Source organism: Ochotona princeps, chromosome 7, assembly GCF_030435755.1.
Source record: "Ochotona princeps isolate mOchPri1 chromosome 7, mOchPri1.hap1, whole genome shotgun sequence".
Lineage (NCBI taxonomy): Eukaryota > Metazoa > Chordata > Mammalia > Lagomorpha > Ochotonidae > Ochotona > Ochotona princeps.
In genome coordinates, this window is record NC_080838.1 from 7,986,833 (window position 1) to 8,012,017 (window position 25,185).

Consider the following 25,185-nt stretch of genomic DNA (forward strand, 5'->3'; position numbering starts at 1 on the left):
GCCACTGACATGAGGTTGCTGTTAATGTATTGCCAGAGTTGCCCTTGATTGCAAGGCCTGTCTGCATCTGGTAGACTTGCTGTTTATACATGAATGCCAGGGTGGTGCTGTCTGAGGTGGGCTTCTCACAGAATGCTTGAGTATTCTTCCTGATGGTTGTTTGTCCTCAGAGTGACACAGAGGAACCATATAACCCTGTGACCTAATTTACGTAAGAGCTGTTTGGCACTGTGTGTGTCTGTGAGAGTCAGCTCTCTTGCTTGGCTTTTGTACTGAGTTGTTCAAGAAGGGATGGGGATTGGTTTGATTGCACGACAGTATTTTCTTTTTCTCTAAACTAACTTTTAAAAATATCTACTTCTTTGAAAGTCATAGGGAGGGAGAAGAAGGGAGAGGGAGAGAGGGATGGATGGAGTAAGAGAGGAAGGGAAAGAGAGATATTTTCCTTCTACTGGTTAACTTCCCAAATGGTCAAATAGCCAGATACTCCATTTGGGTCTCATGTGAGTGGCAGGGGCCCAAAGTCTTGGCCATCTTCTGCTTTTCTCAGGCCATTCATTGGCAGGGAGCTGGATTGTAAGTGGAGATCTGGGGCTGGAACCAGGGCCCATATTGAATACTGTTGGTGATTTTACCCACTGTGATGCAATACTGGCCCATCCTGACTAATTATGATCTTCAATAAATTAATGAAAAGGAATGTAGGCTAATCCTCCGCTCTGTGATGCTGGCACCCCATATGGGCGCTGGTTAGTGTCTTAGCTAACATACTTAGCTGTTACACTTTTGATCCATCTCTCTGCTCAGGCCTGGGAAAGCAGCAGAGGATGACCGAAGTTTCTGACCACGGAAGACCTTTCGCTCTCTTTCTCTCTCTCTCAAATCTGTCTTTCAAATAAAAAAATAAATATTTAAAAAAGCCCACAAAAATAACAGGTTGCTTTAAATAATATACATGATTATTTTTTAAACATTTATTTATTTTTGTTAGAAAGGAAGCTATACAGAGAGAAGGAGAGACAGAGAAAGTTCTGCCGTCTGATGATTCATTCCCCAAGTGGCTGCAACTGGAGCTGAGCCAATCCAGACAGGACCCAGGAGTTTCTTCCTGGTCTGCCACATAGATGCAGGGTCCCAAGGCTTTAGGCCATCCTCTACTGTTTTCCCAGGCTACAAACAGGGAGCTGGATGCAAAGTGGAGTAGCCAGGATATGAACTGGTACCCATATGGATTCCTGACCCATGCAAGGCGAGAATATCCATTATGTTGGTCCTGTATCTGATAATTTGAAAAAATATTTATTCATTTTTATTGGAAAGTCAGATTTACAGAGTAAAGGAGAGACAGACAGATCTTCCATCACTCCCCAAGTAGCCACAATGGTCGGTGCCAGGAGCCTCTTCCAGCTCTCCCATGTGGGTGCAGGGTTCCAAGGTCGTGGACCATCCTCCAATGCTTCCCCAGGCCGTAAGCAGAAGTGGAAGGGAAGTGGAGCAGCCAGGATATGAATCGGCGCCCGTTTGGAATCCCAGGATGCAAGGTGAGGACTTCAGCCACTAGGCTGCTGTGCCAGGCCCAGTACCTGATAATTTTGTTACGGTGTGCAAGCGAGATCACACCAGACATGTCTAAGGTTTATTAAGGAGTCTATTAACCAAGCTTGGTGATAATAGAGCACAGTAGAAATAGCAAATCACAAGTTCATATGGCAATCCCACCAAACATAATCCAACCAAACATAACCCAGAGAGGAACAAATGGTCATTACCCTTAAGTCCATCCGTTAAGCTGAAGACCTATGTCCCAGCTTCCCCAGCAATATAAGTGATCCTAAGAGACATGCAACGAGTAACCTGGACACACTCACAACGCTGCAGACATTCACCTTTCCCTGGCTTCTCTGCCCACATTCCATCACTGCTAGGCCTCACCTCTCCTGGAACTCCTGACAGCACACAAAGCAGAAACAACATTATTATTACCGTTGTCCCATCTAAGCAGCACACAGGGACCATGCTCAGGGGATTACCTGTCCTGGGTCAGCCAAGAGTCGAGGTGCCAGAGCAATGGAAGCTCCTGGCCAGAAAGAGAGTGAGCCCCTGCTTCAAGGGCCTTTTAAAGGGGCTTGTGAGGGAAGTGGTTACACAATGCAATAGTGTTCCCTCTCAATTGATAGGTGAGTCACAGGTAGGCAGGAGCGAATACCTAGGTGGTGGTGGGGAGTGGCTGAGGATGGATTTAACATTCCATTGCTGTTAGGACCCACCTTCAGGACAGAGGTTAGGGGACATAGCTACATTTCATTTGCCCAATGTCAATGGGTGCTGACTGTCACTGGCTGCACCCCATAACAAAATTTAAAGTCCCATTAATACCATTAAACTTCAAGAACCTAAGTACATTATTTTATTTAGTATTTCATAAAACAGTGTTGAGAAATATCTTTTTGGGAATTCTTACAAATATTTCCTGCCCTTCCATAAAAGAGGAAAAATAGACGTTGCAATGGTTGTACTTATTTATTTCAGGATGCATGACTATAATGTAATTCACATTAAATATTTGATAATTTTGTCATATAAATATTTCTTTATAACTTTAACGTATTATTTCTCAAACTTACTTGATCATGAAATACTTCTGCTGAATACTGTGCTTGTAGATATACTATTGTGTATAAATTTCTAATTCTTAATGATAGGTATAATGAGCAATGAGGGGATTTCTGTTAGTTTCTCATGTGTTGGGGATTAAAAAACATATGAAGATGATATTCACAATTTACTATTAGTGAGACATGTATTTTGACTAATCTTTCTTTTTCTTGGGAATTTTTATATATTTTCCATTCTTCTAAAAAGAACTTACTTGTTTGAAAGGTAGAGTTGGAGAAGGAAAGATAGAAAGGTCTTCCATCTGCTGGTTCATTTCCCAAATGGCTGTAATAGCCTGGACTGGGCCAGGGTTGGGCGAGGGTTGGGCTAGGGCTTAGCCATGCTAAAGCCAGGAGATTTATTGGGGTCTACAGTGTGGGTTGCCAGAGACTCAGCTGCTTGGGGCATTTTCTCTTGCTTTCTCAGGCACATTAGTGAGGAGCTGGATTAAAAGTGAAGCAGCTGTGACTTGGCAGGGCCTGAACCAGTGTCCATATGGGATGCTCATGCTGCAGGTGTTGACTTAACCCGTAATGCCACAGCACCAGCCTCAGGAATTTTCATTTTTATATGAAAGATAACCATTGAGAGAAAGAGAACTCTTCCATTCATTGGTTTACTCTCCACATACCTATAATAACAAACTGGACCAAGCCGATGCCAGAAGCTCTGACCTCCATCTGGGTCTCCTACTTATTTGGCAGGGTACATATCTGCATGTGTCAGGATAAGTAGGAAGTTTAAGTTGGAAGCGGAGTTGAGACCCAAATCCTGATACTCCATCATGGTTTGTGGGCATTCTAAGTCGTGTCTTACCCACCATGCAAACTACTTGCCCTTGACTAAATTTCTAGCTTTACAAATTTTCAAGTTTTTTTCCCAGCCATTTCTAAAAATATCCGAAAAACCTAACATACATATTAGGTTGGTAGCGAAGCTGTAAGAAAGCTTGAGACTCCTGAGTTAGATGGTTTGATTAATATGGTTAGGTGGTTTAATTAGTAGGTTAGTTAGATGGTTTGGTTAGTTTGGATGAACACAATTTGGTCTATTCCTCAGGTAGATACGATGATTGATCTGTATGACTTGCAGGGTTTTTTTTTTTTTTTTTTTTTTTTCCTCACTTGCAGGGTTCTTGAAAGAAATTATTTTGATAGTGTGAGTGGATATTTTGCATGGATGTGTGTTTGTTGGTAATTTGACAGTTCTCTGGACTTACAAGTAGAGAATGATCTATGAGGCAGTAAATGAAAGAAGAATAAAAATTTTAGAGGGAGTATTTCCAATTCAGAATATTGACTGGCAGAAAATTGTAATTGCTGGCCTTGGGGTTCAGTTTTATCCTTTTAGTCTGCATTTAGGCAATTTCAAGACCGTAGAAAGTCTTATCCTCTTTATTAATATATTAATGGAAGCTATATCCAGGTCCAGAAAAGTCTCATTATGAAATTATAGGTTATTTCTATTACTTTTGGTCTTCCAAACAAATCAGTAGTTAAAATGTCTCTATTATTTTTTCAAACAGATTTGCTTATTTTACTTATTTGACTTATTTGAAAGACAGTGTGAGAGAGATGCCTTTTATCTGCTGGTTCATTCCCCAAATGTCCACAGTGACTGGAACTAGACCAGTCCACAGACAGGAGTCCGGAGCTTCATCTGGGTCTCCCGTGTGGGTGCCATAGGCCCAAGGATTTGAGCCATCTTCCGTTGCTCTCCCAGGCATGTTAGCAGGCAAGTGGATGGAAACAGAGCAGCAGGACTCAGACTGGCTCCTATATGGGATGCTGGAGCTGTAGGCAGTGGCTTTACCCTCTAAGCTACAGTGCTGGCCTTCATTGTTACTGCTTTTAACATTTGAAAGGCAGAGGTGGTGGGGGTTAATGGGAGGGGAGGGGAGCGGAGGGGAGGGGAGGGGAGGGGAGAGAGAGAGAGAGAGAGAGAGAGAGAGAACGAACGAACACTGGATCTTCAAAGTTCACTTCGCAAGTGTCCACACCAACTGGACTGGGCCTGGCTGAAGTTGGGAGTCTAGACCTCAAAGTCTGAGCCTCTCCTATTGGTCACAAGGGTCTAAGCACTTGAGAAAACGTCACCCGTTTTCTCCAGCGATGCGCACTAGCAGGGTAATGGAGCCAGAACTGAAACCCAGGCTCTCTGGATTCAAGTGATTGACCCACTGATACCTGTAACTTTGATTATAATTTAAATCCATATCGTGCTGGACATTAAACTTTTTTATTCGCCTCTTAATGCTTTACTTTTGAAAATAGTCAATGGTCATTAAACTTAATGCTATGTGTTCTAAGGATCCGTTTTTTGAAAATCAAACACAATGCTAGGTTTTAAAAGTTTGAAAAATATTCTTCAGAGATTATTTGCATTTTTGGGACCATCGTTCATGTCACTGGAGTGCAGAAGATTGACTTGAGAAATCTGTGAACAAGTGATTCAAACTGTGCTGTGAAAAGTATACGTAGTAACATTGAAATGTTCGGTGAGTCATGAAGTTGGGTTATAGTCATAAACAGTGGAGTATTCGTAGTATAATATTAATCATACTAGTTTGTTGTAGGTGGGAGAGGTAAGATTGGTCATCAGAGATATTTTGGCTTGGTTTGAAGAACATGTCAAGATTCAGTTCGTTAAAGGAGCTAAGAAATAGTGAGAAGTCACTGTAGAGAATACAAAAATTAAACTGATTTTGTGAAATGAGAAATTTCTAAGTGACATGCAGTAATCTCCATCCAGGTGCCCCATATGTATGGGAGGAACCTGAGTACTTTGGGTATCTTCTGCCATCTTCCCAGGTACCTTTCACAACAGACTGGATGGGAAACAGTGTATGCACAGCCCAAACCAGCACTCTGAAGTGGGTGCCAGCCTTGCAGCAGCTTAACCCACCGTTCCACAGTGCCAGCCAAATCTTTTCCCTTTTTTTAAGGACACAAGTCATATTGAGTTAGAGTCAAGTATAGTGATCTCATATTGACTAATTGTGTCTGCAGCAACTCGGTTTCCAAAAAGATCATATTCAGAGTTTTGAGTAGTTAAGACTACAACATAAAAATTTTGGGGAGTGCATAATCCATAAAAGGGAGCTTCTGGCAGAATACAAATGTAAAGCAGAAATTAAGCTATCCCGGCATTGCATGTCAAGCCAAGCCTCCCCCTGTGGTGCCAGCATCCTGGCTGCTCTATTTCTGATCCAAATCCCTGCTTATGTCCTAGGAAAACAGCAGAGGATGGCTCAAGTTCTTGAGCCCCTATATCCAGGTGGTGTTTGGGGACTAGAAAGAAGCTCCTAGCTTCAGATTAGCTCAGCTTGGAGTGTTGGAGCCACTTGTGGAGTAAATCTGGGTGGAAAAATCTCTTCTCTTCTCTCTGTAACTCTGTCTTACAAATAAAGATAAAATGAATATTAAAAAGAAAATAAAAGAGGACCTGGTGCAATGGCTTAGTGGTTGAATCTTTGCTTTCCATGCTACAAGATCCCAGCAGTTTGTGTCTTGGCTGTTCCACTTCCCATCCAGCTCCCTGCTTGTAGCCTTGGAAATCAGTAGAGGACAGCTCAAAGCCTTAGGACCCGGCACCCACGTGGGAGACCTGGGGCCGTTTGGAGAGTAAGCCAGTGAACGGAGAGTTTTTCTGTCTTTCCTTCTATGAATCCGCCTTTCCAATAAAAATAAATGAATCTTAAAAAAAAAAAAAAGAAATGATGCTACCCCAAGGGCCAGCACCAATTTGTAAGAGGTTAAACCATCCACTTCAATGCCAGCATCCCATAGGAGTGCTGATTCCTGTCCCAGCTGCTCTACATCTGATCCAGTTCCGTGTTAATGAACCTGGGAAAACAGCACAATAATGGCCTGAGTGTGTAGGGACCTGCCACGCACATGGGAGACCTGGATGGAGTTCCAGGTTCCTGGGTTCAGCCTGGCACAGCCCAATGTTGTGACCATTTGGGAAGTGAATTAGCAGGTAGGAGATTTCTTTTTTTTCTCTTTGTTGGGTTCTTTGGGAGAACCCAATCCCTCTGTAACTCTGCCTGTCAAAGAAATACATCTTTAAAAAGAAGCTACCCAGTAACAATATAGGTAGGTGATAGATTAGTTAGTGTTTTTGTTTCTCAACAGCAGAGCACACACCCTTCTCTTAGGAGAACAACACAATCTATTGTGGGTCAGTGCTTGCTCAGGTGTTATTGGTGGGACTATGGATATGCACGTAAGATAAATTTTTTTTTCAATTTGTGAGAAAATGCCACTGAAAAGCATAGCTGCTACTCATTTATAGGCAACAGAAAGAGTGGATCAGCACAGACAACACAGTTATAAGGGTTTTGTCAGGTCAAAGTATCGATAATGGGCTACTGGAACAGTTATGTATTCTTCAGGATCCGGGGATCCTTTTGCTGTCTGGTTTTGAAGATCAGCCTTATAGCTTAGTTTTCGGGATGGCTCCTCCAACTCTTGGCATGCTGTTTGTGTCTTAGGGACTAGGAAGGAGACACATTGGACAGAGATGTCTTGTTCCTTCCTCTCAAGGATAGCTCAGGAGTGGGCCTGTGGCACAGTGATTAGGATGTACTGCGAGCATCCACACTCCGTGTCCAAGGGCCTGGATTGCTTCTCTCCTCCGCTTTCTTTTGGCTTTCCTGTAGATTTGCAGGAAGTGGGAAGTAGCAGTGAAGGCTCAAGTCCCTAAGTCCCTGTCATGCACATGGAAGACCCAAATGAAGTTCTGAGATGTTAACTTCAGCCTGGTCCAGCTTGGGGTGTTGTGATGTTGTACATAATTCTGCCTGTTGGTTAGAGCTTGTTTACATGGTTAGGGACTTTAGGAAAAGCTACCAAGTGTCGCCTGGGCTGTGGGTGCCAAGCTGTGAACTGTATGGGGATAAGAAGAAAATGCACTCTGCAGTCAGTATGCCACAGCACTGTGGCTTCCTCCCTCTGCTTCTTCCGATTAGTAGGTTTCTAGGAACGATAAACACAGGATCACATTCACTTGAGTGGATTTTTTTGGAAAAATGGGTTAATGAGATTGGTACTTTTTTTTTAAAGTACAGTTTTAAAGTGCAGTTAAATAACAGAAGTTCACTGTTTTTATTAGTTTGTTTGACAAAAGCATAGGGAGGTCTAGAGAAAAAGGTGACATAGACATTTTAGACCAGTGATAAGTAACTGTGTCATAATGGACAGGTCACACACCTAGCAAAGTATGGGTGCCGGGTGCGATAGCCTAGTGGCTAAAACCTTGCCTTGCAACTGCCAGGATCTCAAATGGGCTCTGGTTTGTGTCTCTGCTGTTTCACTTCCCGTCCAGCTCCCTGCTTGTGGCCTGGGAAAGCAGTGGAGGATGGCCCAAAGTTTTGGGACCCTGCACCCATGTAGGGCACCCAGAGGAGGTTCTTGGACCTGGCTTTGGATCAGCTCAGTTCCAGCTGTTGTCACTGGGGGACTGAATCAGCAGACAGAGGGGTTTTTTTTCTCTCTCTCTCTTTCTCCTTCTCTCTGTAGGTCTGTCTTTCCAATAATAATAATAAATCTTTAAAAAAAGTAAGTTTATAGTTAGGGGCAGAAGCTACAACTGCACTCAATTTAATATTTTTCTGTTGCGCCTTCTTTTTATCCCACCTTTGAGGAAAAATTTTGCAAGTTGCTATTGAATGGGCTCGGGAAAATAGAGCTTTCCTTTAAAGTATTAAAATTTTCTAGGAGTTACAGTCTTCCTATTTTTATAAACGTTTTGCAGAGAACATAATTTTATCTCTGAGTTTCTTGCTTTTCTAAAATTTAAGATGACAGTAATTTCAGCTTGAGGCATTTTGATTATGTAACCACTGAGAATAAAGATAATCATGGCAAATTAAAATCTTAAATACAAAACTTGCAGAGATTGAATTCTTTGAATAAAATCTAAAATCTTATACATTAAACTATATAGAAAACATGTTATGCCACCCTGAAGGTTGCTATAAAAATTGTTTATGAAGTTCAGGCCAAGACTAAAATATGTTGAAATGGTGTTTGAAAAATGTTCTGTATAGCAAAGGAAACCAAATCATGCTAAAATGCAGAAAAAGACTATACATCAGTTTCCAGGCTACATTATTCAAAAAAATACAACCATAAAAAAGGTAATAAGATTACATTTTCACATTTCATGGCTAGTAAAGTGCATTAGGCTGCTCAGGTATTCATAACTTACTGTGACACCGGAGAAGATTACATTTTGTAGTGCAGAGCCATTACCACAGCTCAGATAATAACCAGCCGGTGCTTGCACCTGGATTATGATCCCTGTCATTGGGAACAAATTTGTGTTTTGGAGGTTGGTCAGCTTCAAATAACCATTAGAAAGGGTTAACATGGTGTACTGTAGCCCCTGTATGTGGCGTTTAGGTATAATGGATATGCATGTGTTCAGTATATCAAATATGCCACACATTTGTATGTACAAATTTCTGCCATCAATTTTATCCCTGAAAGGCATGTCTTATAATATTTAATGCAATGGAAGAATATTTAAAACACCTGTCTGGATATTTCTCTCACATTATAAACTCAATTTAAAAGCTAGTGAAATATTTGTGGTTTTTTTTTTTGAAATTCCTTTCAAACATTAATTCCAGAGTTTTTTGGAAGGGTGGTTACTGCTGGTAACATACACAGATCGGAATGAATGATTGATGAAAGTAATATTAAGGTGAAGGTAAGGCCCCTTAAGTTAGTAGCAGTAAGGTATTCAAACCACTTCAAGCTATGTGGAGGATCTGTAATTATTTGAAGCATTTTCACATCATTAGAGCTCTCTCCAGACTTTACTTTCTTCGCAATAAATTGTTTCATGTTTGTTATTTGGTTTGCCTTATGGTAAATAAAGCCCGGGTAGTGTTATGTGTGAAGAAGTACCCTCACTGTATTCAGTGAAAAAAGTTCCATTTCTGTTTTCTAGAAAATACTACTGAAGAATTTGTCTCCCTGTTATAACCAGATTGTTTTCATAATTTTTTCCTTTCAGCCTTCTTTTCCTCAAAGTTTTAGAGTTATATAGTTTTTAAAAAAGATTAATTTTATTTTTATTGCAAAATCAGATATACAGAGAGGAGGAGGAGACAGAGAGGAAGATCTTCCGTCCAATGATTCACTCCCCAAGCAGCTGCAATGGCTGGAACTTAGCTGATCCAAAGCCAGGAACTTCCTCCAGGTCTCCCATGCAGGTGCAGGGTCCCAAGGCTTTGGGCCGTCCTCGACTGCTTTCCCAGGCCACAAGCAGGGAGCTGGATGGGAAGCAGGGCTACCAGAATTATGACCAGTGCCCATATGGGATCCTGGTGTGTTCAAGGCAAGGACTTTAGCTGCTGGGCTACTGCACAGGGTCCTTGAAGTTACTAGTTATTTAAAAAAAAAAAAAAAAAACTTTTTAAATGTCCTTAGAGATTTTTGTTTGGTTACCTTTCTCAATCTTTGCAAGTTCTTCCCCTAGCAAATGTTTGGTATGCCTTAGACTCTTGTAACTCTTTAATTTTGTATTCTATCTTTCCTATGGGCTAGTTGTTCTTTCCATTTATTATTGGTTATCCTAGACCTGGACTGGAGTCATCCACCAGTAAAACTGATTAAAGATTATATTTAGCAGATTTGCAGGTTAAAGTTCATGGAATTGATATTCTCAGTTTAAAAGTTTCCCATTCATTTCTCTTAATCATTGGCAACTGCTGCTGATTCTTTCTGTCCACATTTAATAAAAGATAGTCCTGGCTTGATAAAGTAATATGTTTAGTTAGTATTACCGCATTGCTTTCTGGAAACATTTTACCAGGAGAGTCTGAAAATGCCTGTTTCATCTCATTTTCACCTGCTTTGAGCTTTAAGGAAATTTTAAAAACAGCTATTTTATCTAGCAAAAAAATTGCCATTTCTATTTTTTGGGGTTTTTTAATTCCTGGCTTCCTAAAACTTCTTTGTCTACAAACTGAAAATACCTTAATTACTTTGCTTTGTTCTGCGTTTTTATTCAACAAGTTACTGTTGTGTTTTTACTATTTGATAATTTCTTTTTGTGTTTTAGATCTAATTTTTCTTTTACTGTATGTGGAATTTATCTTGTGGTGGACGGTAAGGATTCAAACCTAGATTCTAAGCTAGTTTTTAGTAAGTTTATTTATTTGAAAGCTGGGGGTGGTGCCGGGGACCGAAACAATAAGTGTTTCAACCTCCTGGCTCATTCCTCCTAAGTGTCTTCAGTAGTTAGCTGCTGTTACTACTGAGGAGGGCTGTGCAGGCTGGGAGCCCTCAGCGTGGTTCAGCTGCTCCACCTTATCCGTTTATCTCAAGGTCTGCATTTGCAAGAAGGAGGAGGCAGGAAGGAGGAGACAGGAAGGAGGAGACAGGAGCGACAGTGAGAAAACCCAGCCCAGGCGCTCTGGTGACGTGTGCGCATTCTAATCAGTGTCTTAACCGCTTGGCCAAACGCCTGCTTCAACCCTGTGTTTTTATTTTAGTTTAAAATATTTTCTTATGGGTTAGAAAGGCCGAATGACATAGATGAGAGGGGGAGAGAAGTTGAGAAAGATAGGTAGATATTTGCCTTCTTGTAGTTCCCTCTCCTAATGCCTGCAGCATCCTTGAGTGGGCCTGGTCAAAGTCTGTCTCCCAGGTGTGTAGCAGGGACCCCAGATCTTGGCTCAGTCATCAGTGACGTTCTCGGCACATTGGCAGGAAGCTGGGTCAGAAGCAGAGCAGCCAGGCCTTGCCTCAGTGCGCTAATAAAGGGCAGTGAGCATCCAGCGCAGCGGCTCAGCCTGCTGTTCCACAAAACAGTTTTTAAGATGACTGTTACAACTCTACTCAGTGCTTGCGATGCCCCTCTGTGTATATTGACTTTATTATGTTAATTCATCTTTCATGCATCAGTTATTTCCTAATACTACACGATTTTCATAATTCTGTTTTACTGTTTAGCAATTCTAGTACTCATCTGTTTATAAAATTTCCCTTAACTATATTCATATCTTTAATTCTAAGATAGAAATGATATTACTTTGTTAAGTCTAGAAAAAAATCATGTGGTGTGCTAGATTTACAGATTAATTTGTAGAGAGCTAACAACCTGATAGTAGTCAGTATTTTCAACCAGAAACATTTCTGTTCATTTATCAAAATTAGGAATTTGTTAAATGATAATTTATATTAGAAAAGTGAGCCAGCACGTGCGAGAGAGGTTCTTTCTGCTGTGTTATTTCTCAAATGTCTACAGTGGCTGGAGCTGGGCCAAGTCAAACCAGGAGCTAAAGAATATCTTCCGAGTCTCCCACAAAGGTGGAAGGACTGCTTTCCCAGGCACATTAGCAGGGAATTGGTTTGGAAGCCAGGACTGGAACCTGTGCCCATATGGGATGCCAGCACTGCAGACAGCAACTTAATTCACTGCTCTGCAGTGCCAGCCCCAGAAAGTTTTGTCTTATATGTCTGTATATTTTGGAATTTATTCCTAGACATCTTAGGCATATGGTATCAGAAATTTTTAAAGCTTCAGTGTGGGGGCTTGGCGGCGTGGCCTGGTGGCTAAAGTCCTCGCCTTGATCCCGTGTGGCCGCTGGTTCTAGTCCCGGCGGCTCCACTTCCTCTCTGTCTCTCCTCCTCTTAGTGTATCTGACTTTGTAATAAAAATAAAATAAATCTTTAAAAAAAAAAAGAATAGAAAGCTTCAGTGTGTTTTCCATTAGATATTACAGGCATTTGGAAAAGCTGAATGTTATATATTTTGTATTACTGACTCTTAGCTGAAGTACCAACTTGATGTTATGTGTGTTCACTGAGACAGGTTTCCAGTAGTCTAGTGTTTTCTAAATAGACAGTTCTAAAAACAATGTACAGAATGTAAGCGTGAGTGTGGATTCCATAATAAGGGCTGCCTGTTTCTGCCACGTGCATTGCAGGTTTACTAGTCCCCAGGGTGTGGCACATAATAAAAATGTGCTGAATTGAGTTTGTAAATTCATTGTCTAAAAGAAGTCTGTGTTTTGTGAATGTTTTTAGTTGTGTTCAATTTGTCAGGCATTTTTACTCAGATATGTTGTGTGAAGGCCAGTATGGCTGAGCTCGTGAGCTTGTGCGATTTACAGCCAAGGCCCGTTCTGACAGGTTTGTCGTGTGCTCTGATTATGTTATGCCTGCACTATACTGGCTGTTAAATATTTGATTAATGTCTTTGCACTGTGTCATTATTACTCTACTCAATTAATTTTGACCAAGTGGCTAATTTGTCACATTTAGGCTACTTAGCAAATTCCAAAGTTGTGTGTTTAAGAATTTGTTTCAACTTTTTTTGGCAAGGAAGATAGAAAAATCTCCCATGTGTTGGTCCAGTCCCCAAATGCCTGGAGCCAGTGAGGTCTTGGTGTGGTGGCAGGAATCTGGTTGCTCAGCCATGTCCACTGCCTGGGTCATCTGCATTGGCGGGGACCTGCACTCAGGAGCTGGAGGTGGCTTCAGGTTCAGGCTCCTTGATGTGGGTGCCTTAGATGTTAGGCCAAGCACTGCTTTCCTTATCTGTAGCATTCTTTTTAATGGCTGTACCTTGGCAGCCTTAAAAATTTTCATGGAAATTGTGCTTTACTTAGTGTGAAAAAGCATACATGGATTTTATATATTTTTTTCAGAGTAAATGAAACTTTTTCCTTTTCCCTGAACTTTTTACAGGACTCCCATTTTCTCAGGAGCATTTGATTTACAAAGATCGACATGTTAGTGTCTTCTGTTCCACTGCCCATTTATGCGTGTTACCGTGCTCTACCATACTCTGGATATTCAGGAGGACTCCCTCTCTTCCATTGTTTCCTTTGTTTTTCTTCCATTGTTTCCCTTTTTTTTTTTTTTAAACAGAATATTTAGTGATTTTTAAAAATGTTACTCTATGAAATTTAGAATTACCTTGCTCTATATCCCACCTTGAGCCCCAACCCTAGGCAACCTCTGATGTGAATCTGTCCCTGTAGTTTAGTTATTATACAGCCTGCTGTATAAATAAAATTGTGCACGAGGCAGCCAGTTGTGCTAAAATTTAGCATAATGTTCTTGGGGTTGATTTATATTGTTTGCCATATCCGTATCATTTGTAGTAATTTTTCAATTGAAGCTCTAGAATTTTTCAGGTATATATCATCTGAAAGTGATTGTCATTTAAATCCCACTTTCCTGCTTTGTAAACACATTGTCTTTTTTGACTAAGTGGCCTCCTGTGTTTCCAGAATTAAAACTGACAGTAACGATACTACACATTGGTTGTCTTCCTGACTTCATGAAAATCAGTACTGGTGTCTTCTTCAAGAATGATGCTGGATTTTGAGATATGAAAGCATTTTTTTAAGTCACATAACTGGTTTCTGCTCAATATGGAAAGTATGGTGGAAAGAACTACCATTTAGCAGTTGCCAGAGGAATAACAATCATATGCAAGGTTATTGGATGCTTAAAAGTAGAATCAGAAACAGAATACTTGTAGAGATCAGGGGTCCTCTGTATGATACACATTTCAAAGTGGAAAATAGTAACTTTAAAGTGGAAAAGCCTGACATGTGTCATTTTAAGCAAATGATCACCAGTAGTTACACATATTCACGTTAGATACCCTGGCTGCCACATGTCATTTCTGGGATATTTGTGCCAAAAATAAATAGTGTGAAGAAAACCTCAGATTTGGAGTGATTCTGTAAAATAATTGTCAAGTACTCTTCAGGTATCAAAGCTGTGAGTGTCCAAGCATGCCTGCATAGCCATCACAGGTCAGGGGAGATGAGGCTGAGCTGGATTTGTGGTCTGAAAATGAGCACTGGTGTGAACGATGCTACTATAGATATTAATATCCTGATGTTAAGGATTGTACTGTGATTATGTAATGTATACATACTAGGGGAATCTGGGTAAAGGAGTTACAGGAATTTTGTACAATCTTTTGCAACTTTTTGACAGTTGAAGTGATTTCAAAGTAAAACACTGAAACAAGCAAATAATCACAAAAGCTATATCTATATCATTGCTCAGGATTTGTATTTGAACCATGTTTGGTTTGAATGTGCAGATACTGTGTTTAAAGTCAGTATGTCTAGTTTCAGTAGAATCCAGTATTTCATAGTTACAAGATGGCTTATTGAGTTTCTCAGAGAGGAACATAGCAAAGACCTTTAAGTTGCTCTGCAAACTTCACCGAGTTGATAATTCACAAATGAACACATGAATTGAAAGTGTTTATTAAGTTGATTTAGATTTTATAGTGATAGGGTAGTAGATCATAATTAATATAAGACGTTTGGGAGAAGTTGGTAACCAAGCATGTACCCTTCACAGCTAAGTCTGTGTATCTAGGAGAATTGATCCAAACCCATCAAGAGACTGTTGTTGTAGAATTCCAACTGTTTTTCTCCTTATCCTACTTGTACTGAAGATGGAAAAAATGGTACACATTTTTCCAGAGCTTCCCAGAAGAGCCATGTGTGCTTACTACTGTGTAAGTCGCGAGTTTTTGGTTCCTCGTATGTGGCGGCTGATCCTCAGGTTGTTCATTTCTGTTCTTGCAGTTTCATTCTGTGGTTCGGACAGAACATGGGACACATGTCGATCCCTGCCTCCAAACCTTTTCAAAAATTTGTTTCTGGGTCTGCAGCGTCGTTGTCTTACCAGGGCAAAATGGTCCTTGGTAGTGTGTAGTGTTATTTTATGAGCTATGGGGTTTTGTTTTGTTCTTTCTGTTCTTGCTCACTTTTTGGATTTAAGAATGCATAAGGGCCCAGCATGGTGGCTCATCTGGCTCGTCCTCCCTTTTCAGAGAGCCAGAGTCTCATGTGAGTGCTGGTTCATACCCTGGATGCTCCATTTCCCATCCAGCTCCCTGCCTGTGGCCTGAGAAAGCGGTGGAGGATGACCCAAAACCTTGGGACCCTGCACCCACTTGGGAGACCAGAAAGAAGCTCCTGGCTCCTGGCTTTGGATTGGCACAGCCCTGGCCATTGCAGTCATTTGGGAAGTGAACCAACAGATGGAAGATATTTCTCTCTCTCTTTCATTCACTCTGGGAATCTGCCTTTCCAACAAAAATAAATACATCTTAAAGAAAAAGAATGCATAATGAAAACCCAGGAAGTGTTTGGACAGAGAGCGAGTTAGCTGTGTGTTTTTATCTGACAGGGCTCTGGGACAAATTTTGTTAGTTATATCAGGCTATATTCTTTAAATAGGTACAAAACAAATCTTTTATAAATCTAGTTTAAAAGAATAACTTTACAAAGGTACTTGTGAAAGCATTTTAATTCCTTCAAACAATTGGAATTTCTTTAAAATTCACAAATCTTCCCTGTGTGGGTGAGAAGGGAAAGTATGGATTGGTTGTAACTTTCTCTAGATGGACTTTCTTAGAGTAATATCAGTGAAATAAATTTTTTTGGTTAACTACTTGGGTGTGTGACAAATTATGTGTAAGTTAAACTGATGATAAACAGGAAAGGAAAAGGATTGAAATGAAATATAAAATAAACCAGAAATTTGAAAATGTAGGTGGCAAGTTTCATGTCTGTTATTTTTGCTGTGAGATTTAGGCAGTGAAAGATCTTTCAGTTGCTGTGTGTACCTTACTGATTTTTTGATTCACAAGTACAAAATTGATTTCAAGGCATTTATGAAGGTAGTTTAGATTTTTGTTGGCAAAGGGTAGTAAGTAGTGATGTTCCTAAGGCATTCTAGGTTTGCTTTGCTGAAATATATTTCTGGAACTCTGTGCTATGTGTATTTGAAGGTTTCTTTATAAGCTTTATTGTTCTGGAGCTGTGTTTTTTTTCACCCCTCTGCCCCTGTACTGAGAAAATGAATTTTTTGTTCTTGTGGAGGGTAGGGAAGAATGTGTAATGGGTAGCTATCATTAATCTAAAGTTTATGAGTGTGCTATAGTAACAATGGACAAGTACTAACGCTTTCATTGTGTGTGTGTGTTTCCTTTTGCAGCTGGTTGGAGGGCAGTTTGATTTGGAAATGAATTTCATTATCCAAGAAGGCGAGAGTATCACCTGCATGGTGGACCTCCTGGAGAAATGCGATGTGACTTGCCAAGCAGAAGTGTGGAGCATGTTTACAGCCATTCTGAAGAAAAGCATACGGAATCTTCAGATCTGCACAGAAGTAGGCCTTGTTGAGAAAGTGCTGGGCAAGATTGAGAAAGTTGACCCTATTATAGCAGGTATGACTTCTTTTAAAGTATGTGAAAAAGTAAAGATCGATTCTTAATTACTGTATTGTTACGCTTTCACTTAACCTTTGAGTACTGTTTGAGCATGTAGTTGTTACTTTAGTGTTTGAAGCCAAAGGTAAGCAAGGTGTGTTTTAAACATTTAAGAAAGAGAAGTAGATGAAGTGTTTTATTGTTTTCCTTTGTTTCCAGATCTTTTAGTTGACATGTTGGGAGTTCTGGCTAGCTATAACCTGACAGTTCGAGAACTTAAGCTATTTTTCAGTAAACTCCAAGGAGACAAAGGACAATGGGTAAGATAAATATTAAATACCTTAATTCCTTGACAATATTTAGCATAATAATAGTTGCTTTAATGCTCTTGCCTATCTATCCTTTCATCGGAACAGAAGCTGGAGCATGGAGAAGTTGAAAATTGGATAGCAGTTTGAGGCCAGAGAGTTGCAGAAAAAGAAGCTATGCCAAAAACTGCAAGGACTCAGCATTAAGCTGTCTGTGCTTATTGTAAAACGCAGTGAGATGGAGCTAACATTCTGATAGCTATCAGCCAAAGAATTCCCAGGAATAACGGAGAGGTATAAACTAGGAACTGTGCAGAAACCACCATCTCTCACCACTTGCCACTGCATGTCTAAGAACCTAGAAGGGTCAGGCCTGAAAAGAAAGTTTGAATTAGCCGTGTAATAATGGCCAGTCTAGCTTCTAAGGCTAGTTTGTTTGTTTGTTTATTTATTTATTTTTAAATTTTATTTGAAAAGCAGATTTTCTAGCAAGAGGAAAGACAGATCTTTAATCTGCTGGTTCACTCTCTAAATGCCACAATGCCAAGAGTTGAACTGATCTGAAGCCAGGAGCTTGAAACTTCTTCTGGGTTTCCCATATGGGTGTAGGGAGGGCTCAAGGGCTTGGAACATCCTCCAGTGCTTTCCCATGTCATGAGCAGGGAGCTGGGTGAGAAACTGAGCATCCTGGATATGAACTGGTGCCCATATGAGATGCTGGCACTTGCAGGTTGGGGATTAGCGTGCTATGCTGCCATACTACCCCCTGTCGTCTAAGGCTAGTTTTAAGGGTTTCCCCCACCCCAGTAGAGTTTAAAGTTCATTTGCCAGTAACTTATCCACTTGCAAAAGTAGTCGAATAATCTAAAAAAAATAGTATGTGAGAATCACAACTCAGCAGCGTGCAATTCACTTGTCTATTAGCATGTCTAAAATCAGTAGTCATACAAAGAAAAGTGTTTAAAATTTTTTTAAGTGTTTAAATTTTAAACATCAATGTGATTATACTCGCTTGTTAGTACACTTTTATAAGGGCACTTCAGAAATATTGTGGAAAATATTAGAAGATAAGCTTTTTTGGGTACAAAAGTATGGAAATCTGTGCATAGTTTTTTTTATAATCTGCCTTTATCATGAACTTTTTGAAGACTGCTCTTGTTCATTGACACCCGAAACTCTTCTCTACACTGTAGCAAAGCATCTTTTAAAAATACAAAATACACCAACCGCACCACTATAACAGACTCTTAAATCATAGTTATTGTTTTAAATATATTCTAAAAACATCATAATACATTACCTTCTAACCATCATTTGGGGTGCTATCATTTAAAACTTTTATTTGTGTATTTGAAAACCAGAGTTATGGAGATGGGACACACACATACACATCTCTTCCATTGGGTTACTCACTCCCCAAAAGGCCACACAAACATGCACACACACATACATAGATACATATACACATAGAGTGCTCTTCCATTTGTGTTATCAATCCCCAAATGGCCACAACAGCTAGAGCTGGGCTGGTCTGAAGCCACAAGCCAACGATAGCCTGCTATAGTGTTAATGAATTTTGAGTCCCATCTAAAATTGCTTTGGAAGGGCCAGACGAAAGGATTTTGCAGATCTTATTCAGCCTTCAGGCTGGATGTTCCCCATCCTTGAAAAATCCTCTGTCATGATGGAAATATGGCCTGGAGCACATTGTTTCAGACAGCTGAAAATAGCGTGTTTTTTTTTTTTTTGTTGTTGTTATTTTATGTGCTTTTTAGCTTAGGTCATTACTTGATTATTGTGTCTTTAGATCCCGATTATATTAAAAAGGTGCTGTTTTGTCTTCAGCTAAAGAGCATGGTAACTGAACTGTTCATTGTTTTCGTAGCCTCCACATGCTGGCAAGCTTCTGTCTGTACTGAAGCATGTGCCCCAGAAGTACGGCCCTGATGCCTTCTTCAACTTCCCAGGAAAGAGTGCTGCAGTAAGTACCTGCTTGCGAAGGTAGTCCTTCCAGCGTAGTCCTGCCAGCACCTGCGGCAGGTACTGTGTGAGGTAGAAGCTTCTCTACACAAACTAACATTGCCTGTTACTTTTTCCTCTTTGAGAAGGTAACAGAACAGAGAAGTGGAGACAGCTGTTCGTTCACAACTTGGGTTAATCATGGAATAAGGACATCACTCCTATGCATATAATCGTGATTTCTGAAGAGTTTACTTTGGCATTCTGTGTGTGACACCTTCACATCCAATGTTGCCAAGCAACTTCCTGTAGCCTTAAATTTCCATATCCCCCTTTCTTGTGTGTCTGATATGTAGATTGACAATAACTCTTCAAAACTTACTACACCTGTTTTGTGGTTTGAGTTTCCTGATTACATTGATCATAGCATAAGTATAAGCTGTTAATCAGGTTATAAATAAGATGGTTATGTTTAATCATGACATCGGTAATGTTTCAAAAATGTGGAAGCACATTCTGTAGTTTATATTAAGTTAAAAAAACCTCACAACTTGTATGTTGTAAGGGAATTTTTACAAGATTTGTGTATTTATTTATCTGAAAGGCATACTTATGGAAACAAGGAGAGACAGATACTGAGAGAGATTTTCCATTTGCTGTTTTTCTCTCCAAGTGGCTGCAGTTTCTGGGGCTGGACCAGACTTGAGGAAAGGAAAAAAAAGGATACCTCACTCTCTTTTAATAAGCTTATCTCTTGTTCATTTTTATGAACAAAATGTGTCTCATGAATTGCTATTTGCTCCTAGACCTTGTATGGCAGGCTCTGTCTGCAGAAAGATAATACATTTTTAAAGGACATGTGTTATATTTTAATTGTATGTGTACAATACACAACTTTCTTTGAGAAATTTTTTGCCCTTTTTTTATATTTTATAGTTTTTCCTTAAAAATATTTTAGACTTGAAGCTCCTAAGTAATTTCACTCTGGTACTGAGTCTTTTTTTTTTTTTTTTTAAGATTTTATTTTTTATTATTACAAAGTCAGATATACAGAGAGGAGGAGAGACAGAGAGGAAGATCTTCCATCCGATGATTCACTCCCCAAGTGAGCTGCAACGGGCCGGTGCTGTGCCAATCCAATGCCAGGAACCTGGAACCTCTTCCAGGTCTCCCACACGGGTGCAGTGTCCCAATGCATTGGGCCGTCCTCAACTGCTTTCTCAGGCCACAAGCAGGGAGCTGGATGGGAAGTGGAGCTGCTGGGATTAGAACCGGCGCCCATATGGGATCCCGGGGCGTTCAAGGCGAGGACTTTAGCCGCTAGGCCACGCCGCCGGGCCCTGGTACTGAGTCTTAACATTTGCTTCTGACATTAGGAACAAATGTCGTCATGTTAATGATTTTTCTCCCCACCACATTTGTTGTTTTCAGTTCTCTTGAGAATCTGGTGTATCCATTCTGCTTAATTGCATTTATCTTAAAAGCAGGACAGTTGAGAATAACAGTTTGATGCTTTTTTTTAGACTAGAGACTGTAGTAAGTGTGTTACTTTCTTCTCAATGCAATATTCATTTAAAATGAACCTCTTGATCTCAATAGTAGACTTTCATAAAACAATGTCATATAGCCAAATTTTATGATTTACCTACATAAACGTGTATGTAAGTTTTAGCAGTGAGACAGACAAGCTTGTCTAGCATGAGTTTAAGCAACATCTTGATGTTATTCACAAATACCAACTCGCTTCAAAGTACACAATTTAAGGAGTTAATGTGATCACAGAGTTGTGCATCCCACCTTGGTAGTTTTCAGAACAGTTCTGTTGGAGCTGGCCTTACAGCACAGCAAGTTGTGATGGCGCCAGTGATGCCAGTATCCGAGCTCCCTACTGATGCGTGTGAGAAGGCTTCAGAGCACGGTCCCCATGCTTTGGCCTCTGCCACCCACGTGGGAGACCCAGATGGGGTCTAGGCTTCTGCCTCTGACCTGACGCGTCCCCAGCTGCTCTCAGCCAGCTGGAAAGTGAACCAGGGGATGCCAGATTTTTTCCCTCTGTTTCTCCTTCTCTGTAACTCTGCCTTTCAAATAAATGCATGTATCTTAAGAATACAACGGAACACAACGAAACTCCCCTTAAGAAGCCCATGCATATTGATTGTCACCTCCCATTTTTACGCAGTCCTCCAGGTCTTTTCAGTCTCTGGATCGATCGGTTCTGGACCAATCATGTAAACAGAATCTTAGAGCATGTGGATTCCAGTTTCTGCACATCCTTGCAATCAAGTAGTTGAAGTAGTGTCCCTTGTGATTTTGACTTTCCTTTGCTTGATGACTAAGGATTTGAGGCATATTGTCATGTGCTTCATTGCCATTCATATATGTTTCTTGGAGAAATATTTGGATGTTTTCCCCTATTTTGTAATTGTATTTGTCTTACAATTGATTTGTAGGAGTTCATTATATACTTCTTTTGTCAGACATTTAGTTTGTGAGTCTTTCTGTTTTAGTGTCTTGTCCTTCCACTTGTTTGACTGTGCCCTTCCAAAATCATAATTAGAAATTTTAATGAAGTCCAATTCACATATTTTTATTTCATTTCTGCACTTGGTGGCATAATTCAGAAGAATTTTGATAAATCTAGGTCATAAAGACCTACACATCATTATTTTCACTTTATAGTAGAGTTAAATTTTCAAAAGGTAATTTTGGCTATTCAATATTTTTTCCATTGTGTACTCAGATCCTTGAAGTGAAAAGTGAAGATTTTTTTAAATGTGAAATTTTAAATCAACTGGTTTAGCCATTTGTAGAGTAGCTTGTGAAAACAGTTTAAATTGTTAAAGATTCATCCTCTTTGGTCTTACACTGGGAACTAAAAGAAGAAATACAAGCAAAAGTATTTCTTTGGTATTTTTCTTTGTATTTTGTCCATTTTTCTGTATTCCGATGCCTTTGCAATTCAGAAGAGAATGTTAAATTGGAACTTCTTTGGGATGTTTATTGTAAAAAATGAGGCGGACATAATTTGTGTTCTAGTAGCTTATTTTCCTTGGTTCTTTAACGCTCTTTCTGTGTACTTAGGAAAAATCATGTTATTAATAGCCTTCACCAAGCATTTTAATCATGTACAAAGTAATATATAGTAGAAAATGCATACTGTGTTACAAAACCTCATTTTTATGATTTCTATAGTAAAAATTTTCATGTTAGTCAGTAACTCTGAGTTCCTTTCCTTTAGGCTATTGCATTACCTCCTATAGCCAAATGGCCATACCAGAATGGTTTTACGTTTCACACCTGGCTCAGAATGGATCCTGTCAATAACATCAATGTAGATAAAGATAAGCCTTACTTGTATTGGTACGTATGTTTGTAATGGAGTAGTGTTAATATCTTCCTTTGTAAAGGAGATTATTCTGGAGGTGAATGAACTTACTCTTCACAGTTTCAGAACCAGCAAAGGTCTTGGTTATTCTGCTCATTTTGTTGGAGGATGTTTGATTATAACATCAATAAAGTCAAAAGGAAAAGGCTTTCAACATTGTGTGAAGTTCGATTTCAAGCCACAAAAGGTATGTGATCTTACTGAGGCATAGTCATGTTGACAAGCTATGCCATTATTCAAATACTTTGTTATAATGATATTTGCATAACTGCTAAATCACAATTCTCTTTTACTGTTTCGTAAATCTGTGGTCATTGATTAACTCTCCATTTTGGATTGTAAAGAGATTAGATATTTATTTATTTACAGAGTTGGAGGAAAGTACAATGAAAAATTATGGTGCCAAATATGTTTTGGTGGTGTAAATTTGATTTGTGTTTTTTTTTTTATTAATTTAAAATCTGGAGATTGTTGGTCAACAAAACGTTAGATATGTAAAGGCAGATATATAAAGCCACATGCTGAGATTTGAAAAATTATTTGTGCTAGAATTTCAGTTTCTTCAAGGACTGTTTGAAATATTTAATAATAAGCTGGCAGTATAATTAGATTAACTTTTCATCCTTTAGAGTTTCCCTGAATAAATATTGCTACAGAAGCAAAACATTAAACTTATTTTTAGGTTTGATTTTAGTATAATTAATTTTTTGCCTGTGTTACTAGACAGGTTGTTTTGTTCAAGACTCATTACTTTTGTCTGTTTTGTGCGTTCAGTGGTATATGGTAACAATTGTGCACATTTATAACCGCTGGAAGAACAGCGAGCTTCGGTGTTATGTGAATGGTGAGCTGGCTTCCTATGGCGAGATAACATGGTTTGTCAATACCAGCGATGTAAGTAGTTTCAAAATGTTCCATGGAAAGAAGTTATTGTAAAAATGTAAAAAACATACCAGTACTTGAATATGAATTTATATAAATATAAATCAAAATATGGTATATTTAATATTCATAATTTGGATAGTATTTTAATTTGTTAGTAAAATTTGATAATGTTTTACATAATATATTGCTCAGTTATTGTAAAATTCTCCTGGATAAAGAATTATAGGTCATAGTGACTGTCTTGTCACTATGTGTTTGCATCAGTTCATTGATCAAAATAAGTAGAAGCTCTAGTTATGTGTAAGTTGAACGTAATTCGTGTCTGCCACAGATAATTATATCATAATATATTAATAATTTGAAAAGAGGTTCAGAATAGAGATTGAAATGAAATTTCTTTTCCGATGAAAATATTTTTTAGTAGAAAGCTTAAAAGAATTGAGAAAATGAATACAGATGAATCCACCATTAACTTCTTTCCTATCCTTGTTCTGCATCAGGACTTGTTATGTAATGCTGCCGTTAGAGAGCTTAGGATGCTGTATTGGACCTGTTTGAATCCCAGTTCTGTTGGGTACTGACTGTATGTTCTTGCCATATCTAGTAAACCTTGTGTTTCTTCCACTGTATTTTTCTCCACCTGAAAAATAGGGGGGGAATGGCACTTAAGTAAGAGGAGTGTTGTGATCAGGCATGATAATGCTCGTAACTTGAGGACTGATTCCATATGTCCTAAAGCTAACTCAGTGTTTTCCCTCTTGCATCAAAACATGCTCCTGTGTCTGGAGCTTTGCTTGCTGAGCTGTGAACCTGCAGAGCTATCAGGATTTTTTTCCTTTTATGTTTCCATCTTTTTTCAAGTTTTGTTGATGGTACTTTGAGAAATTGTTTTAGGATGTCTTTGCTGATTTCTACTCCAGATGAAAAGCAATGAATAAATAATTTTAGTCTGTTTAGATAGCTTAGAATGGACAAAAAATATTGGTAGAGATTTAGAAATTATTTCTAGAGGATGTACTGTCTTTTTTATTCTCTCTGATGAAATGTTCTTTTTGTTTCACAGACCTTTGACAAGTGTTTCCTTGGCTCCTCAGAAACTGCAGATGCTAACAGGGTGTTCTGTGGCCAGATGACTGCAGTTTACCTGTTTAGTGAAGCTCTCAATGCAGCTCAGATATTTGCCATTTATCAGTTGGGCCTGGGATATAAGGTACTCATTGTTTGTTCGCTGCTTAGCCAGTGTTAGTTGAGCTTTATTTGAAGGTGAATTTTGCGTGGGAGATTTATCTTGTGGCAGCAAAATGTTTGTCAGGGTAAGTAGGGATACAACAGGAAAGTCACAATTTTCTGAAGGATTCTTTTAATTTCTGAGGACAGCATAGCATTTGATTTATAGGAGGCAAAGTGCAAGCTCATTCTATTTTCAGTGTTCAAGCTGAGGGTTTTTTTTGGTGAGGTCATGTCTTTGCACAACTAAGTTTCTGATAAGAAGCAAGGGCTATGGGAAAATCAGTGTAGAACAGGACATGAGGATAGTGGGATAGAGTCTGACTGCAAGGTTTGAGAAATGTATAGTGCCCACGATATGCATATTTCCCATTAATAATGTTACTACTGTAATAAGGAAGGAAGCAGGTTAAGTCTTCTTTCAAACTTTCCCATTATTTTTTTTCAAATAGTTAGGATGTAGAGTTGTTTGGACCCAGTTATGTAAACGAACAATTATTTTATCAATTATTTTGTGAAATTTGTTTTGACAAAGAGGTTCAAAATTGCTGA

General features: G+C 39.3%; 1 protein-coding gene across 3 annotated transcripts in view; it reads left to right on the plus strand.

Moving 5' to 3' along the window:
- The window catches only part of LRBA (LPS responsive beige-like anchor protein), a 609,418-nt gene that overhangs the window by 55,081 nt on the left and 529,152 nt on the right, over positions 1 to 25,185 (plus strand). For all 3 annotated transcript variants that reach the window (XM_058666763.1, XM_058666762.1, XM_058666764.1), the window contains exons 3-9: positions 16,656 to 16,887; positions 17,089 to 17,189; positions 19,063 to 19,158; positions 22,375 to 22,496; positions 22,582 to 22,708; positions 23,296 to 23,415; positions 24,470 to 24,616. In XM_058666763.1, the coding sequence (XP_058522746.1) occupies positions 16,656 to 16,887; positions 17,089 to 17,189; positions 19,063 to 19,158; positions 22,375 to 22,496; positions 22,582 to 22,708; positions 23,296 to 23,415; positions 24,470 to 24,616 (945 nt within the window). The remainder of the gene's footprint in view (positions 1 to 16,655; positions 16,888 to 17,088; positions 17,190 to 19,062; positions 19,159 to 22,374; positions 22,497 to 22,581; positions 22,709 to 23,295; positions 23,416 to 24,469; positions 24,617 to 25,185) is intronic.